Source organism: Eptesicus fuscus, chromosome 16 (genome assembly GCF_027574615.1).
Source record: "Eptesicus fuscus isolate TK198812 chromosome 16, DD_ASM_mEF_20220401, whole genome shotgun sequence".
NCBI classification, from domain to species: domain Eukaryota; kingdom Metazoa; phylum Chordata; class Mammalia; order Chiroptera; family Vespertilionidae; genus Eptesicus; species Eptesicus fuscus.
In genome coordinates this window covers 43,858,646-43,879,111 of record NC_072488.1, presented here as the reverse complement: position 1 = coordinate 43,879,111, position 20,466 = coordinate 43,858,646, and the positions used below count along the sequence as shown (strand labels likewise).

Below are 20,466 nucleotides of genomic sequence, written 5' to 3'. Positions count from 1 at the left end.
ACCTACAGGATACGTTAGCTCAAAAACAGCAAAAAAGAAACTCAGGCTAATGAGGTGTTTGGGAAGAGAAATGCTCTTATTTAGGGTATTGACCAGTTAGGAACGGAGTAATATGTTATATGTGGAAGTTAAAAGCGACTAGCTGACAGACAGGCAGGCGTCTGTACCATTGTGTTTTGTAAACTCTCTCCTATGGCTATGGTGTGTTTTCTCCAAGCCCATTTAATTTTTTATGAGGTTTGTAAAGGTCTTGAATAAACAATTGAGATTATAGAGGTTTTCCTGGAAGCTTTGGTTAATATTTTAATATGTTCTGCTTTGTCACATTATTAAATAACTTATTGGAAAGTTTGAAAGAGAGGGTAAGAGGGGGTTTATTTTTATTTTTCCTATTTACCCCTTTTTAAATAGTAGTTAAATATCAAAATTGGGTATATATTTTAGCTGATTTCCTCCCTTTTTATTTTAACTTTATACCTCTACAGCTCACCCTTGGATTGGGATCCAGCATCTGGGAGGCCTCCACTTAAAATGCACTTCAACTGGAATTACAGTTTAGTGGATATATCTTGAAACTAAGCCAGTGACTATAATTTATGTAGTAAGAGAGGGCTGGAGAAAGGGAGAGGGAATTGGATAAGGTAAAAAAAACAGGAACTAGTAGAACTTTGGAAATTACTTCATCGTGACCTTTTGCTTAATATTTGAATCTGATTATTTGGCATCTTGGTTGTAGTCTGGTGAAATGTCCAGCATGGCAAAAACTGAATACCTTCAAAGACATTTCTGTGTTAATGAGATAACTTGATGAAGTTAACCTTGAACCTCAATAGGAACTGAGGAAAGAGAAAGGAATAGTTTTTATTTCTCATTATGAGGTCTTATTCTATGGCAGTTTGTGTAGTAGTGATTGTTATTATTTGTAGAGACTTTATATTACCTCAAATTATAAGCCACTTAAAATTATTTCCATGATGTTGTTGTCAATATGTAATGAAGTTCTACCAGTTTTTGTGAAGCCTTCCCTGACTATTTTGGCCTCATAACCTTTTCTTCTAAAATCATATAGTGCTTAGAGTTTATTCTGCTCAATTTAGCACTTAATTGCATATTCTACTTGATTTGTTTTAGAACAGGAAGTACACTTTCTACTTTTTTGCATGACAGAATTTTTTGGTGTAAAAGAAGAAAATCATAAGACTAGAAAAGGGATAAATGGTTAGCAGATATTATGCACTCATAAAGTACTTACATTTTAAGCAAATATATGCAATGTTTTTTAATAGTTTTTCATATTCTGGATCTTAGGAATATACTAGTAAGACATTTACTGAGTACTTAATGTAAACCAGGTAACTGCGTAATTGTAAGGTAGGAAATGCTACCTAGGAATTATTTCTACTTAGCTGTTATAACAATATATTTTACAGATGATGAAACCAAGACAAAGGTTAAAGTGGTCTGGGGAATTATATTTACTATGTATGTTGGTTTTTATTTAACCACATACCTGAATTTCTCCGTATACCTTTATTTATTTATTTATTTATTTTTGACACTGTTTTGGTCTATGGAACTAGAACATAAAAGTTATGGTATCTGCTGTGATGGCGTTGTCTTATAATATACTAGTTAGTTAGCTATATCCTTTATCCTTTATTCTGAATTTTAGTTAGACACATATATGTATGCATTTTTAAAAATAAAGCACGATGTTGGCCAAACTGATAATGGAAATTAAGATGAGGGCATATAAAATTATTGACTGGGGAGAATTTCCTTAAATGGTTATTATAGATTTTTCTAGTTTGAACACATTCAAGGCAAAACAATAAGAATGATGGCTGATTTCTCATGGAAACAATGGAGGCCAGAGGACAATAGAATGGAACTTTTAAAATCCCAAAGTAAGAGAAAACTGTCAATATACAATACCTAGCAAAAAATATCTTTCCAAAATAAAGGTGAGATACTCTCTGCTGACCACGTTGCAATAATTGGTATTAGACACTCTTGACCGTAAATACTTGAAATGCTAGACAAAATAAATGGAATAACTTTTTCAGATACTGGATAGCAGGCAGTGCAGGACAGTGATCTCTGAAAGAAGGGAAACACATGAAACATTGCCCCAGCAATTTGCCTACAGGTACTTTGCAAACTATGGTACAGGGAGAGTATCCAAAGTAACCCAAGGACATCAGGAGAGTATTGTTGAGTTAAGAAGACAAAGATTGGCCCTAGCTGGTTTGGCTCAGTGGATAGAGCATTGACCTGTGGATTAAAGGGTCCCGGGTTCGATTCTAATCAAGGGCACATGCCTGGATTGTGGGCTCAATCACCAGTAGGGGGCATGCAATAAGCAGCCGATCAATGATTCTCTCTCATCATTGATGTTTCTATCTCTGTCTCCCTCTCCCTTCCTCTCTGAAGTCTATAAAAATATATTTTAAAAAGAGGAAGAAGACAAAGATTGAAGCTTAGGGAATAAGTTGCTGATCTTTGTAAGGAAATAGTTTTGAGATGAGGAAGGTAATTTGAAGAGTAGCACCAGATATCTGCATTGTGATCCCTTGAGGCTTTGGCTGAATACTAAGTTGTTCATGTGTAGGAAAAATTCATGATATCAGGCAAAAAAATAAATGCTAGGGTACAGAAGCTGAGCACATTTGCCAGAAGTCACACAGGCAGGGAGATGTTAAAAATCTAACCTGTAAGAAGGGAAAGACCCTACTAAATTCCTGAGGCATTTAGTAGAACCACCAAAAGAATAGCTAGTAGTTGGTCTAAAGCTACATTTGTAGTAGGTCTAAAGTAACCATAGAGAATAGATTATTCTAATCCCTCCATAAAAGAGTAGACCTGCATAACCAATTGACACAGACAATAGGGAGGTGAGGGCATGAGCGGGGGTTTGGGGAGGGGGTGTAATGGGGGAATAAGGACACATATGTAATACCTTAATCAATAAATAAATTAAAAAAAGAGTAGACCTACAAACTTTAAAATTGCAAAAGAAACTGAGCTGTTTGCCATAACAAAAATCAACTTTCTTTAAAGAAATTCAACAAAATAGAGATATTCAGCAACAGTATTTAGTGTTAAAAATTTACTAGATGTGACAAGAAACAGGACAATGTTATCCATAACAAGGAATATAATCAGTCCATAAAAAAGTTACCCAAGTGACATAGGTGACAGAATTAGCAGGTAAATGCTTTAAAAATGCTAACATACCCCACATATACAAAATAGGTTCAAGATTTAAAGGTACATATAAATTTAAGGGAAGAAGTAGAAGTTATAAAAAATTAATCAGCTCTGGCTGATGCAGCCCAGTGGTTGGAGCATCGGCCCACCCACCAAAGGGTCGTAGGTTTGATTCCAGTCAAGGACACGTACCTGGGTTGCAGGTTTGATCCAAGGCCCCAGTTAGGGCATGGGCAGGAGGCACCCAATCAATGTGTCTCTTGCATGTCGATGTTTCTTTCTGTCTCTCTCTGCAGAAAATATCCTCGGGTGAAGATTTAAAGAAATAAATAAAATGGAACTTCTAAAAACAAAAGTATCAGAAATGAAAAACATGCTGAATTGGATTAGCAGCAAAAATTAGCCACTTTAGAAAATAAGACTGGAAAATTTAAAAGACTGTTCAGTTGAAACCAACAACCTAAATGCAGAAAGAGAAACCAAGGGGAGAAATTTTGACAGAGCGTCAGTTATACCTGGGGAAAAGCAAGCAGTGTCCTGCACTTGGTGCCCCTGGTTCTCAGGCTTTCAGACTCAGACTGAAAGCCACACCATCAGCTCTTTGGCTTTCATGCCTTCAAACTACATACACATCTAGAGGAAGATAAAATTTGACACAGCGAAATGGGAGCAGAGGAGTGTTACTTAGGAAGCAAAAGCAAAAGAGAAAGTTGGTGTGAAGGAGAGCTTCCTTTCACAGAATAGTTCCTGGCTCTCCTTCTGTGTTTTTTGAAACCTGCTAGATTATCCAGAGAAGGAGAAATTGGGCCTTGGCTATTTGTAGTCAGTTAGATAAAATTCTTGTTCATCTGGGACTCAGGATCTGATCCCTGTAGGCTGACAGAGAGCTGTGGTGGGGGTCCATTTTAAACCCCTACTGTGAACTGAACATTCTTTTGATGCTTCCTTAGATGAGAAAAAACTCTCTCTCAGTACCCTGGCCTTTCAGATTTGTGTGGTTTTTATCAACAAGTCCTTTGGTTGATCTCTTACCTCCTCATCCCTGTCCTCTCCATTTCCTTACCCCAGGTCTCAGAGCAACAGATACTACCACAAACCCCTTTACTGGAGGCAGGATCAAATGATTGTTAAGAGTCTTTTTGGAAAGTCTGACAGGGCTGGATTCACATCTTAGCTCCACCACTAAGAAGATATAGTCAAATAATCTCTATTTCTTTGTCCTTATCTGCAAATTGAGTATTAAATACCTCATGGCGTTTTTGTGAGAATTATATGAGAAAATATTTTCAAAACATTTGGCACATACTCAATGCTCAGCAAATGGAAGCAGCCTCTCTGATGGTGGAGAAGATGTGAATGATATTGATGATGCTTTCTCTGAGTTTTCACCTCGACGCCCTTGCATGTAGTACTATGATGTACATAGTAATTGAAAGTAATGCATATTGAGCTTTCTATAATTCTTTGAAAGAGTTTGTAAGATTTCTACACATTTGTTTTAGTTGTGCTCAGTTGTATCTTTGTATAAGAAATAATGCATGATATCTCCCTTTTTGTAAAAGAGAATTGGGTACTCCCTGGCCCATTGAAACATGGAAAAAACATGTAAAAGGACTCCCTAGTGAGAATCTGGAATTTTTATGAATTCTTACTAGATGTACATTACTCTATGACCTACCTAGTTTATAGTAGGAACAAACTAAATCTCCAAAATCAGAAGAATGGACAAATACATTGTGGTATACTGTAAAATAATTAAAGGAATAAACTACAACCACATGCATTACACCGAAAAAAAACTTTACATTACAATATTGGACAAAAAAAATCATGTTGCAAAAGGACATGCCATATATGATTATGGAAAGTTTTAAAATATGTAAAATAATATAGTATATTATTTTTGTTATATGTATACTTATCTTAATAGTATTTTTAAAATACAAATGGTATACCTAACACCAGTAATGGTCACCTGTGGGGAGAGGGAGGAAAATGATTAAGGAGGTCACATAGGGGCTAAACTATATTTGTATGTTTAATGGACACATGAGTGTTCATCTTGTAATTTTATATATCTTTCCATATGGCTGAATTACTCCATAATTTCAGAAAAGAAGGATTCATTAATTTGAGAACTCAGACTTATAAAGATACATATCATCCTGGTTTTCAAAATAGATATTGATGTTAAGTAACAGATAAATAACAGGAAAAAAATGGATATATGTCTGGAAAAAATGGATATATTTTCTATGAGGTATGACCTAGACCTGAGACTAAGATGCCATTCACTAAATATAAAGTGTTTGAATACTTTAAAGAAGATAGTAAGATATTTTCAGTGTCATATTTAAAAAATTAGCTTATGATTTATGTTCATAAACCTGTGTTCATTTTTTAAGAAAACAAAATTCATCCTTTTAATTATTTCTTTCAATAAACCTTTTTATTAATTGACTAGTAGCCCATTTGCAGGAAAAATCCTGCAAGCGGCCGCTGCAGCCGCATGCGCTGCCACTGCCGCCGCTGTTGCGGCCGCCGCACCTGCACCCACAAGCCTCTGCCACCCGCCCCGCTCCGCCCCGCCCCGCCCCGCCTCGCCCCGCCCCGCCCGGGCTTTCCCTCTGGCAGCCATCTTGCTTTCCGCTTTTCCTCCATCTTCCTTCTAAGTTGTGTTCAGTCTTCACTCCTCCTTCCCTCAGCATATGCAAATTAACCACCATCTTTGTTGGGTAATTTGCATACTTGCCCTGATTGGCTGGTGGGCGTGGCTTTGGATGGTGGGCGTGGCTTGGCGTAGCAAAGGTGTGGTCAATTTGCATATTATTATTTTATTAGGTAGGATTTTAGAGAGAGAAGAAGAAGGGGGAATAAGAAAGAGAGAGAGAGAAAGAGAGAAATATCAATTTGTTGTTCCACTTATTTATGCATTTGTTGGTTGTTTTTTGTATGTGCTCTGACTGGAGATTGAACCACAACCTTGTATCAGGATGGTGTTTTAACCAACTGAGCTATCTGGCCAGGGCCCACATTTTTTTAATTTAAATTCTTTATTGTTTAAAGTATTACATAAGTCTCCTTTTCCCCCTATTAACCTCTCCCTGGCTGTTCCCATTCCCCCAGCACATGCCCTCACCCCGCCCCCCTCCCCCCCCATCTGTGTCCATTGGTTTTGCTCATATGCATGCATACAAGTCCTTTGGTTGATCTCTTACCTCCTCATCCCTGCCTTCCCTCATAGGTTGTACAGTTTGTTCGATGCTTCTATGACTCTGGTTCTATTTTGGTTTCTCATTTTATATTGTTCATTGTATCCCACAAATCAGTGAGATCATGGGATATATATCTTTCTTTGACTGGCTTATTTCACTTAGCATAATGCTCTCCAGTTCCATCCATGCTGTTGCAAATGGTAAGAATTCCTTATTTTTTACAGCAGCATAGTATTCCATTATGTAGATGTACCACAGTTTTCTAATCCACTCATCTGCTGATGGGAACTTAGGCTGTTTCCAAATCTTAGCTATTGTAAATTATGCTGCTATGACCATAGGGGTGCATATATCCTTTCTGATTGGTGTTTCTTGTGATATATTCCTAGAAGTGGGATTACTGGGTCAAATGGAAGTTCCATTTTTAATTTTTTGAGGAAACTGCATACTGTTTTCCACAGTGGCTGCACCAGTCTTCATCCCAATGACAGGTGTGAGTTGGGACCTCATTGATGTTTTGATTTGTATCTCTCGGATGATTAGTGACTTTGAGCATGTTTTCATAATGTCTCGCAGCCTTCTATATGTCTTCTTTTGAAAAATATCTATTTAGGTCCTTTGCCCATTTTTTGATTAGATTGTTTATCTTCCTTTTGTTAAGTTGTATGAGTTTCCTATAAATTTTGGCATTAAACCCTCATTGGAGATAACATTGGCAAATATGTTTTCCCATGCAGTGGGCTTTCTTGTTTTGTGGATGGTTTCTTTCACCTTGCTTTTTATTTATTTATTTATTTTTAAGAACGGTGATTAATACAGAAGGGACTGTTTGAAATTTTTTCCTGTGTTGAAAAATTATTTCTTGGTTTAATTAAGATTTTGAATATTGTTTATCTGTTGTTGATGTAGAAAAAAAAAAGTGCTTCCTGAATAAATAGCTGGGCTTTCTGAATTTTAACATAGTGTCATAGCTACATGACTGGTCATGATGATGCTAGTATTTAAGATGATTGCCATCAGGTGCTATTAATTCCAGTATTATTTGAATGTTAAGGGTATTGTGATGAAGAAAACAAAAACATTCCTAATGGAAAAATAAATGGTTTTAATTTTGTTACAATTTTACTTTAATCCATTAAAATTATGATTTACATTCTTGTATTTCAGGGAAAGGTGGCTCAAACAGCGTGTATGTCAGCTTGCAAGCATTTAGCCACATCCTTGATGCAACTTTTGCTGGAAGCTGAAGTAAGGCAGCTCACCTTGGGAGCATTACAGCAGTTCAACTTGGATGTCAGAGAATGTGAACGTAAGACAGTGAACCATCCTTTTGCTTGCTTATTTTGCCTGCATACTCACTTCTATAAAAAGAAATTTAAATCTGTTGTGTCTTTGTTCCTGATGATGTCAAAGAATACCTAGATGACAGAAATAACTTATAGGATGTCTAGAAATAGAGTCTATCAGAAAGCTAACTCGAGCACCCAAAAGTGCTTAGTCCCATATGTGGAGCACAGAAGATCCCTGGCTACATGGGAGTTTGCAGTCTAGAGCGGGATATAAGGCAGACATGCATTTAATGGACACCAAAGAAAACATGATTAGTTCAGTCTTTAAGAGAAGGCAGTTCCCAGCCATTTCCTCTTTATGTTTCATTTTAAAGCTATTTTTACATCATATTTGCAAACCCTTAGTTTAAAGGACAAATGCTGTATTTATTAGTCAGAAATGCTTTCTAGTACAGGTAGAAACAAAGCCTTTGACAGAGTGGTTTAAACAAATATGTTTTCTTTTTTCTCAGAGTCAGTGAGTTACTGAATTCATTTAGCTGCTCAGTGCTGTCACCAAGGACGCAGGCTCTTTTGTCCCTTCTCCTCTCTCAGAGTGTGGACTTTTCCTCCTCTGTGTTACATTAGAAGAGACAGGAAAAAGAGGCCTGTCTCACTTATTCCTTTTCCCAAGAAAAGAAAAGGGGACACCTAACAAACCTACCTCTGTGTCTCATTGGTCAGAATACAGTTGTATGGCCACCTCCATCACTAAGGGAGGCTGGGAGTTTGAGTATCTGTCAAGGTGAAAGGGGAGCATCATCATTGGCACAGTTGACTCATCATGAATCATTCACTTTGTGTTGAACACAAAATAAAGCTTTGGTTAGGAAGGAAGAAGGAAGGAACGAAGAGTGTTGTGATGTTCGTTGCTCTGTCAGTGAAAAATGAAAATGAACCGAAATGATATGATTCAAAATGATTTTTCTGATTCTAAGAAAATTAAAATAGTGGAAAATTCTCTGAGTATGCTAATACTCCTGCCACATCCTTTTATTTTTACTACTTATTGTTTTTCCTTGGTTAACTTTGATGACTGAAAATTAAGGTTTTATTTATTGACTATGTTATTTTAAATTAATTAATTAATTAATTAATTAAGACTTCCAGTTCCAGCCATAACCGAGTAACAGGTACCAAAGTCACCCTTCTTGGATAAACAACTGTAAAACTGGATAAAATGTATGAAGCAACTCTTCATGCATTGGACAGCAGACAGCACAAGGCTGTGATCCTTTAGAGAGGGGAGGTGCACAAGGTAAACTTGTCATTCACTCTCATTTTCTGCCTTGGGCACTATCCAAACAGCAACATATGAAAGTAGGTCCCAAATATAAAGCAGTGTTTTACACAGATAAATGGAAATTGGTGGATAGGGCTGGTGATGCAGCTGGGATTTGTGGGGCAAGGGACTAGAGAACAGGGAATTGTTTAGAGAAGTAGCTCCAGAAATCTGCATTAGAGAGCCTGTGAGTCTTTGGTCAAAAACTAAGTTGCTATGTGCAGGGTAAAACTTTCTGAGGTTTGGCAGAGAATAGCTACTGAGGAACTGCTAGCTCAATAGGAATGCCAGAGGTTAGAGAGTGCTAGGAGACGCTACAATTCTGACCCACCAGAGTGGAGAGACCAGCTGAACATCAGAAGGTTAGACCTTAAGAGTACCACTCAAGCTCTAGAATAAGAGCTAATCTTGATCCACCATAACAAAGCCTAATAACAACACTCAACAAAATAGAGATAATCTGCCAATAAAATAACTGCCTGCCAAACCGAAACTCAACAGTCTTTGAACAGAAACAAACACACACAAAAATTCAGACTGTCAACCACATAGTAGCCACAATTTCACAGCAATAAAAGGCTATAATTTGACATGCAAAGAAGCAGGAAAGTGTGATCCATAACAATAAAAAACAGGCAATAAAAATAGACCCATTGAGAACACAAATGTTGAAAATAGTAGACAGGCCTTTTAGGAATCTGAATAGGAATATATTCAATAATTTAAAGAAAAAGATGGATATAATGCATGATTGTAGGTTTGGTAAAAAGTCTTAATCTACTGACTCAACAAATCTTTAGCATGAAAAACACAAAGTCACACCCAGGGTACATTACAGCAAGATTTCTAACAAACAAACAAAAAAATAAGAGAAAGAAAAAAAATGATAAAAATGAAAATCTTAAAAGTAGACAAAAAAGAAAAGATACATTACATAATGGAGACCAATAATAAGAATTACTGCTTACTTCTTATCAAAAACAGTGCAAACTACAAGGCACTAGAAGATCTTTAAAGTACTGAAAGAAAATAAAAGCCTATCTGAAACTCTTTATCTTGAAAAAATATCATTCAGAAAATTTGTCACCAAAGGTCTGCACCACAGATCTACAATGTAATTATATTGTTTAAAGATGTCAACAACAACTATCAACAAAACAACAAAAAATCCCACTGTATGGGAGAACATATTTGCAAATGTTATCACTGATAAAGGTTTAATCTCCAACATCTACAGGCAGCTTATACAACTTAATAAAAGGAAGATAAATGATACAATAAAAAAATGGGCAGCAGACCTAAATAGAATCTTTTCCACAGAAGACAGAAGAAAGGCCAAGAGACACATGAAAACATGCTCAAAGTCATTAATTATCCGAGAGATGCAAATCAAAACGACAATGCGGTACCATCTCACACTGGTCAGAATGGCTATCATCAACAAATCAACAAATGACAAGTGTTGGTGAGGATGCGGAGAAAAAGGAACCCTCGTGCACTGCTGGTGGGAATGTAGACTGGTGCAGCCACTGTGGAGAACAGTATGGAGTTTCCTCAAAATACTGAAAATGGAATTCCCATTTGACCCAGTAATCCCACTGCTAGGAATATATCCTAAGAAACTGGAAACACCAATAAGAGAGGATATATGCACCCCTATGTCCATAGCAGCACAATTTACAATAGCAAAGATTTGGAAACAGCTTAGGTGCCCGTCAGCAGATGACTGGATCAGAAAACTATGGTACATCTACACAATGGAATACTATGCTGCCATAAAAAAGAAGGAATTCTTACCATTTGCAGCAAGCTGGATGGAATTGAAGAATATCATGCTAAGTGAAATAAGCCAGTCCATGAAAGAAAAATACCACATGATCTCATTCATCTATGGATAATAAAGAAAATTATAAGCTGTTGAACAAAAAGATAGATACAGAGACAGTAAAGCATCAAACAGAAGGTCAAATTACAGCGGGAAGCTTAGGGAGAGGTGCGGGAGATAAGAGATCAACCGAAGGACTTGTATGCAAGCATATAAGCATAACCAATGGACACAAAACTCTGAGGGGTGAGGGCATGTATGGGAGTGGGGTGGGGGGGAGGCAATGGTAAGATATGTACACATATAAAGCTGTGAGCACAACTAGAAGGAGTTTCCAAGCCATTATGGAAATAAAGATGTCAACAACAGTATCTCCTTTCCCACATCTTTTTCTAGAATCTTGGCACTTCTTATTAAGATATTGCATTTGCCTGGCTGGTGCTGCTCAGTGGTTGAGCATCAGCCTATGAACCAGAATGTCACAGTTCTATTCCTGGTCAGGGCACATGCCTAGGTTGTGGGCTCGAATCCCAGTCAGGGAAGGATGCAGGAGGCAGCTGATCAATGATTCTCTCTCATCATTGATGTTTCTATTTCTCTCTCCCTCTCCCTTCCTCTTTGTGAAATCAATAAAAAAAATATTTTAAAAAACATGACATCTAATTCCTCTTCCTTTGAATCTGGGCAAGCTTGTGATTTTATTTTATCCAACAGAATGTGGCAGAAGTGGCCTTGTGACTTTTGTTGCTAGGTCATAAAAGACAATGCTGCCTCCATCTTCTTAATTAGCTGCTGGATCAGAAGTGTTAACTACCCTAAAGCCTCCATGCTGTGAGGAAACTCAAACTAGCTCATGTGAAGAGACCACACATAGAAGGCCTGATGCCTGACATTTTACATTTTATGTTGTTGGTGCTGTATTTTGTTATACTTCTTTAAATAGTATTAGATTTTGTTCTGACTTGCATTTACATTACTTGAAATTGGTTGGATCCTTTTGAGACTTGCTTTTAGGTTTATAGTGGGTCCAGAGCAGCCTTTTGTCTATGTATTATTTAAACCCAAACCGAAAGTAATGCCCTTTCCAGAATTCTAACCCAGGCCCAGGGACCTAGAGGTTTTTCAACTCTGGCTGGTGGGAACACCAAGTGTGCCCAGCTCTATAAGTGCTCCACAACTTATTCTGTATATTCATTTATGGTGGTTCTTTCTCCAGCCTTGGGTAGTCTCTTCCCATACACGCACAAATTACTGCTCTGCCAAACCAGTGGCACACTTCTCCAGTTTTCCTGAGTGCTCTTTTTTGGGACCTCTTTCACTCTGGTGGTTGGCCCTGCAAATGCTAGTTGCCTTGGCATTCTGGACTACAATCTCTGACTTTTCAACTCAGACTACTTTGTTTCCTTCAGGTTCCCTCCTTTTGCAGGCTTTGCATAATGGCTTGGAAACTCCCTCTAGTTGTGCTCACCTCAAATATTTTCCTTCTTTCAAGAATCACAGTCCTGCATGGACTGTTGCCTAATATCTAAAACCATTCTTTCAGATACTTTATCCAGCTTTATAGTTTTTTTGTTTTTTTATAGTGGGAGATAAGTCCTCTATTACTTCATTATGATCTGTAATGAACATCTTTTCAATTTTTATTTTTCATAGAAATAATACCTGCTCTTTATAGAAAATTTTGAGGGAAAAAGAAAATAAAAACTACCATAATCTCATTCAAAATAAGTACAATTCCAGGGATTGCATCCTAACATGATAATCTAGCAGCCACCAGATTCCATGCATCTGGTTAGCTAAGATGGTTTTACATGCCTCTGTCTTAACCAATTATTTACTAGGAGAATAAAAACATGATTAGCTGGACTAAAAAATATTGATTCTTTTAAAAAAATATATATATATAATTGATTTCAGAGAGGAAGGGAGAGGGAGAGAGTGATAGAAACATCAGTGCTGGAGGGAATTATTGATCAGTTGCCTCCTGTACATCCCCTACTGGGGATTGAGCCCAAAATCCTGGGCATGTGCCCTGACTGGGAATCAAACTGTGATTTCCTGGTTCAGAGGTCGATGCTCAACCAGTGAGCCTCACCGGCCAGGCAAGATTGATTCTGGATGTTTAGTTTTAAGTCACTATAGTGAATTTTGATGAAAGAGTAGAACCTCATTCTGCTGTGAAGAAAAGGACTTTGGAGTAGGCATCCAACAAATACTGTTGGTTAAACAGCAATGTCTGATTAATGATTGGGAATGTTTACAATTACTACATTTTTAAAATATATTTTTATTGATTTCAGAGAGGAAGGAGAGGGAGAGATAGAAACATCAATGATGAGAGAGAATCATTGATCAACTGCCTCCTGCACACCCCACACTGGGGATTAAGCCCGCAATCTGGGCATGTGCCTTAACGGGGAATCGAACCATGACCTCCTGGTTCATAGGTCAACCACTGAGCCACGCCTGCTGGGCCATGACTGCATTTTTGATAGCGCTAAAAGATAAAGAGAGATGGAAGATGATAAAGCTAAATTTATGGGCCTTGAGGAGGAGGAATGATGGTCTGGGAGAAACACTAATAAGTAAGGAAAATGCCCATTTTATGACCTGATTCTGAATTGCATTTTGTATAGAAGAACGAGCAGCTTCTACTTGAGAAAATGATAGGCGAATTGGTATCATTAGCAGAGAGCCAGCTTTCATTTAAGACTAAGAGATGGAGAGATCTTTTAATGAAAAGGTGGAACATAATAAAAAGAGTTTGTTAACCTTGCAAGCAGGGTTCCAGAGAGCCAGTATCTTTTCTGAAAAGCAATTCAATATTTGTAATAGCCTTTCAGACTTAGGACCAGCTTAAAACTAACATTTGTAAGACATGGAATATCACCACTGAAACTTATTCTCAAATATTGTGGAACCACTAAGTTTCATTGATTTAGAATTTAATGTTTCATTTCTGATTGGCAGTAATTTGCCTGTCAAGAAACTTTCCATGGACATTTATTTTACTTTAAAAGAAAGAATTCTATTTTATGTCTTTTGCTATACCACCCCCCTCATTTTTTTCCTTTAGATGCTCAGTGGTCTATAAAAAATCTTAAAGAAATGATACATAAGATTCAAGTAACTATACAGAGGCGTATAAAAGCAGCCCCAAATGACAAGATAATTAACACTTACATCTTCCTACCCAGTGGTGTGTGCGTGCGGTATTTTCCCTATTGTCTGTGAGTCCTTGGAAGAACTGTATAAGTCCTGAAAGAAATCAAACTCTGGACAAGGTAGAATGGGAAGTACCTTGAGTGTTTGACTCTGAAGCCTGCGCTGCCACTTTCTTCGATCCCATATACATAGAAGTACATGCATTGCCATGAGCCTGAGGTATTCAGCTGGTATAGTGTGGTATTAAGAACATAGATTCTAGAGACAGCTTGACAAGACAGATTCAGGTCACATTACTTTTAGTGTGACCTTGTGTATACTATTTAACCTCTCGCAGCTAGCCTCATTTATGATAGGAATAATAGTAGTACCTAATATTGCAGGGCTGAGGTCAGAATTAAATGAAATAATGCACAAAAGGGTTTATTTCATGGGTTGACAAAACACTGAATATGCAGTAAGTAGGAGCTTCTATTGTTAACACCACTATCAGCAGCAGCAACAGCAGTTAATAAGTATTTAGCAACTCTCAGAAGGTCTTTTGCAGACCACTCAAACCTTTGTCTATAGTTTGTGAATCAGTTAGGCTTGGGGTTGCCCTTTTATTAGGCATAAGGAAGTTTTTTATTCTGGCAGTTGTCTGTGGCATGATCCAGAACTGATGATTTGCAAGCAACCAGTTACCTCTACTATTTACTAGAGATGGTAACTACTGCTTAGAGCACCGTTGTTACCTAACAGGAGTGTTGTTGTGAGGTAAATCCTATTGACAGGCTACCAAACATTTACAGTGGACATTATTAGAAATTTAGACATGAAGAAAATATCTTTCCCTTAAAAATAGATAGTGACCTCTGATAATTTCTGCCTTGCAAGGATTTCTATCTTACATCTCCATTTGTTTGTGTCTTATATTAGGTTTTGAATATTGGAGCACCAGATTCTGACAGTGAAACTGGATTTTAAATACTAGCAGGTCTTGATAGCGTAACACTTACCTCCTTGATCAGCCTGACTACTCTATCATTCATGCAGTGGATTTTTCGGTCTGTATCTGGATTTGTCATTTCCTAAGCTTTCTCGTTGTATATTCTAAATAAGGAGGTCTAGGTTCATATTCCAGCTCAACTTCTTGTTAACAGCATTCATTCAGGAATCTATTTATTCAGCAACAACAACAAAAATGTATGTAGAGGTCCTACTCTGTGCAGATTACCATGCTAGAGGCTGGAGATAAAAATAGGAAACCCTGGATTTGAAATAGGGGAATGATTTGAGTAGATTTGTGTTTTTAGAAGGAATTCTGCAATTTTATTAAAAGCCTCAGAAAAGGCTGCTGCAATCGATGATAGAAATGATTTGGAGCTTTAGCATATTTCTGCATGGTAAGCTAAGCCATGGGAGTAAATGGCTCAACTCATTTAACCTCCCTGAGTCCATCAATAAACTAGAAATACTAAACTCTGCTATATTTGTCTCACAGCATTATTATAAAGCCAAATAAGATAATATATATAAATCATTTGTAAACAGCAATGGAAATTTTTGTTTTGTTTAGCTTTGTTAATCCTCACCTGAGGATATTTTTCCTGTTGATTTTTAGAGAGCGTGGAAGGGAGGGAAGGAGAGAGAGAGAGAAAGAGAGAAATATCGATGTTAGAGAGATATACATTGATTGGTTGCCTCCTGCATGAGTCCCAATTGGGGCTGCAACCCAGGTATGTACCCTTGACCAGTAATCTAACTGGAGACTCTTTGTTCTGCGGGCTGACACTCAAAGCACTGAGCCAAACTGGCCAGGGCTGGAAATCTATAGATATAAAAGGCTAATATGCAAAGTGTCCTCTTGGGAGTTCGACCAGGAAATGGCGAGTTAGATCACTCACTATGAAGTGCGCTGACCACCAGGGGGCAGTGCGGAACATGGCGGGCAACCAGTGGTGGTGGCGGGGTGCTGAGGGAATGAGGGAAGGAGGAGGCGGGTAGGCGGGAAACCTGATCAGCCCTGATCACCAGCCAGGCCTAGGGACCCTACCCATGCACAAATTTTGTGCACTGGCCCTCTAATTTTATTATAATTATCATTTCTTTATCCATATGTTTTATGTGTTTTCTTCTTATTTTTACCTACTTCCACTCTTACATGGTTTATAATGTTAAATGTTTTCAGTTATTATCTGCTCAGATCCCATAATTATTCAAAAGCCTGTTATATTAAAAATATAATATAATTAAGCCAAAACCAGAGCACATTTGCTTGCAATGAAATGAAGCAGCAATTGCATCTATTTAAATTTAGTGGAACCCATCATTTCCCAGGACCCATTAGTCTTTGCAGAGAATAAACTAGGTCCTTCGACAGGAAGGCAATGGGATGCATCTTGCCAAATTCTCTCAGTTCTTTGGTGGCTGAGTTAATCTGGCCTACATTTACTACTCTGGAAAGGAATAAGAGCTCCAAAGCCTTGCGTTTTACCATTATTACCATAATAGCCCTCACTTTACAGGTCAGGAAATCAATGTGGAGAATCTGCCTCAACTCAGGACTTAGTGAAACATCTTCAGAATAAATTCATGGCCTCACTGAGCCTACTGTGATAAAAATAGTGGCAGAACACTAACCTCCATAAGTCCCTACTCTAACTGAAAGGTCAGGTAACTGTCATCATCCTTGAAGAATTCATTTTAGTTCAAATTCAGGACCTAGTAGTTTGAAAAGTTTGAGTATTTCCATCTGTTTGTATATATTCCCTAAGATAAATGGCTGCAAGTCCCTTTTGGTATAGCAGGCTCCCCTTGACTCAGGTGTGAAGTATTTTAGCCAGTGTTAATCAGGCAAACCTTTATCGGCTTGCTTATGATTTTGCCACTGGGACTTCTGAACTAAAGAATCTTTATAAAGCGCTCTCTCTGAACCTTAAGTGCCAAGGCTAAAACAACTGCCAATTGGGATAACTGTACTCACTTATTTTGATTTTCTGCATTACTGGAGCTCAGCTATCCTGGACTCTCCAATTCCATATAGTTAATAACCCACCTTTGGTCACTCCCCATGAGAGTCTCTCGTAGGGCTTCAGGCATTCCTTTACCAATCTCTTCCTGATGTGAGGGAAAGAAGAGAGTTCTCAGGACCCTGGTGAGAAACATACGGAAAGCATATGTGACAGACCCATACTATCATCTTCTCCTGCAGCCTTTGAAGTTTATATTATGCAAAAGGAGTTCTGTTCTGGCCCTTAAATAACAACTAAGCCAGCGCTACACCCAAATCTGCATCAGCCAACCAAGCAAACTATTAAAGTAACTACTAGCTAGTACATACATTAAATCAAGCTTCTCCAGCGAGGTGCTCTGTAGTAATTAATTTGTCAATCAAGATTATGTTTAGTTGTCCTTGAATAAGTAGTACAGTATGCATACCCACACAGTCTTCTCTGTTTTTGCTGAGATTCCCTAGAAAACTCTTACATTTCCTCCTAGATACAATTCTTTTCTTCCCTCTTTTTATTTTGCATGTCACCTTCGAGCCCTTGTTGTTTGGATCCTCATCACAGTATAGGATTCAATAAGAGAGAGGACATAGAGCAGAGTGCTACCCTTCCCTGGCAAGTGGGACACAATGGAAAGTATTTTGGGGGAGACTGAGGGATCAAGGTTAGACAATTGCTCTTAGTACCCTTGCATTTGTCAAGGAAATCAGGTGACATTATGAAGTTAGTTGGTATATAGGTTCACAACTTGAAAGATCAGTTTATGCACTATATTTTCACTTCACTCAGCTATCTAGCTGTAGATAGAGGAGAATTACTGCAAGAGACCCTGCAAGTCTTCTGTGTTTTCTTAGATTCTTGAGCTGCACATTCTAGCAAGGACCAGAGTTGGCCCCATTTTCATTGTAAGTTGCCCAGTGTTGTTAAAAGCTTCCACATGATTCATATTTTTCATTTTTTAAAAAATTGAATGGCAGCACACCTTAGTTCTCCAAAGTATCATCCTCAGTGGGAACGTGTTCCTGGGTGACTTAAGATAATGCCTTAAGCCTGGCAGGTGTGGCTCAGTGGTTGAGTGTTGGTCAACCTATGAACCAGGAAGTTGCGATTTGATTCCCAGTCAGGGCACATGCCCAGGTTGCGGGCTCCATCCTCAGTGTGGGGCGTGCAGGAGGCAGCTGATCAATGATTCTCTCTCATCATTTACGTTTCTATCTCTCCCTCTCCCTTCCTCTCTCTAAAACAATCAATAAAAACATGTTGTTGTTTTTTTTAAAGATAATACCTTAATTATATGGTAGGCTACTATATTCCACAGACTGTTGACTTCCCATCCTAGGAAGTGTCAATGCCCTTTTCCCTGCCATTACCTGCTAACTAATTCCAAACATTTTCCTTTTACACAAAAGTCTTTTATTTGCCAGCTTGATCCATAATCATCCATTTTAATTAGAGTATGTTTATTTGCAAGGAATAAAAATCTGTTCAAACATGTTCAAGAATAAAGGAGGGCTTATTTTAAATATCTGGGTTTCATAGATTCCAACTAAAAGGTAAATAGTAGGTCAGTTATGTCAGGGATCATATTTGCCCTCATTCCTGTCTCCTAAGCACCTACCACAGTGCCTGAATATTAATAAACTAGTAGCCTTGTGCACGAATCCATGCACCAGTAGGTGGCTGCCACCCTCCTGTAGCTTCCCCTCGTCCCCCCTCATAGCTTGCTGTCCTTCCCCCTCCTGTAGCTTTCCACCCGCTGCTCCACCCTCCTTCAAACCCGTGATCCGGTCTACGTGGTTGGTCGTTACGCCTCAGGGCGTAATGGATAATTAGCATATTCCTCTCTTATTATATAGGACTAGAGGCCCGATGCACAAAGATTTGTGCAAGAATGGGCCTTCCTTCCCCTGGCTGCCAGCACTGCCTTTGCTCCAGCCCAGAGCTGCCTTTCTGCCTTCCCACACTGCCCAGAGGCCCGGAGCGGCTGGGGGTGGTGCCTGTGTATGCAAATTAACCTGCCATCTTTGTTGGTTAATTTGCATACTCCTGGTTGGCTGGTGGGTGTCACGAAGGTATGGTCAATTTGCATCTTACTCTTTTATTAGTGTAGATATTTATTGAGTGAATAAAAATAACTTAATTAGCAACTGCCTCAGTTCTGGATCTCTTTGGTCAGCTCTGTGAATGAGAGGGAATAGAAGTAGGAAGTAGCTTGGGATGATGTCATGTGATCTGAGCAGCAAGACAACCTGGGATGTAGTTGGAATCCTAAGGATTAATCTCTTACGAGGATGTACAAGTGATAAGCAAATGATTGGCAGCTTTAGTACACATAGCCTTACCACCAATTTCTATGGATTATAAAGCCATCTTTGCCACCAACACTCAATTCTCAATGTATCAGCTGTGTAATACATAATAATTAATATAATAAGTGATAGAACCTGACAGATGGGCCTTTGAAACCTGGATCTTCATTTTAGTAATTGGGGCATCCTTATTTCCTTTAAACCTCAGTTTCTTCATTTATAAATGAAGAGAGGTACACATGTACCTACCTGATAAACTTGTGTTGATTGAGTAATTACACATAGTAAATACGCAATAGCTGCTAGCTGCATCCTCATTATCCCTGTCATTGTCATCAGCAGCAGCAAGAATACTAGGCTGGAAGTCAGAAAACTTGTATTATAACCTCAGTTTTGCTACCAATTATCTGTATGGTCTTAGGAATACATTAAACTTCTGCGGGCTTTGGGCTCCTCATTTATTAAATGAGAATGTCAGGCTAACTGATTTCTGAATTTCATTGAGTGACAAGTGCATGAGAGTTGTCTCTTCTAGTTTCCTGATTCCATTTTAAATGAGGTTATTGTTTATTAATTTTCACAAAGATCAGTATTTTTTTCCCTCAAATTAACTTTCTATGTAATCCTTGAGGTAGGTTTATCTCACAGTCTGCATAATACTTTTTACTTTTGTATAATATTGGTTTAGGAAGAAAGTCAAGCTGTCTAAACCAAGACCTGAAACACTGCAGTATCCTGTAGAGAGGTCAGTGTGGTTGTGGCTTTAAATCAGAATTGCCATGACTAAACATTAGTTAAGCAGTCCCTAATTTTAAAGAACACTAAAGAGTATAAATACAGCCCGGCTGGTGTTGCTCAGTGGTTGAGTATTGACCTGTGAGCCAGGAGGTGTCAATTTAATTCCCAGTCAGGGCACATGCCCAGGTTGCAGGCTCAGTCCCCAGTGTGGGGTGAGCAGGAGGCAGCCGATCCGTGATTCTCTCTCATCATTGATGTTTTTGTCTGTCTCTCTCCTTTCCTCTCTGAAATCAATAAGACTATATATATTTTTAAAAAGAATATAAATACATTTCTCTTGGAAACTTGGTTATAAGAACATGAGTACTGATAGAAATAGATTTAAAGAAGAGAAGTTGGCTCTC

At 38.2% G+C, this 20,466-nt stretch overlaps 1 protein-coding gene across 3 annotated transcripts in view; it reads left to right on the top strand.

Moving 5' to 3' along the window:
- EXOC6B (exocyst complex component 6B) overlaps positions 1-20,466 on the top strand; it is a 506,048-nt gene that overhangs the window by 344,051 nt on the left and 141,531 nt on the right. For all 3 annotated transcript variants that reach the window (XM_054728545.1, XM_008147458.3, XM_054728546.1), the window contains one exon: positions 7,593-7,734. In XM_054728545.1, coding sequence (XP_054584520.1) covers positions 7,593-7,734 — 142 coding nt within the window. The remainder of the gene's footprint in view (positions 1-7,592; positions 7,735-20,466) is intronic.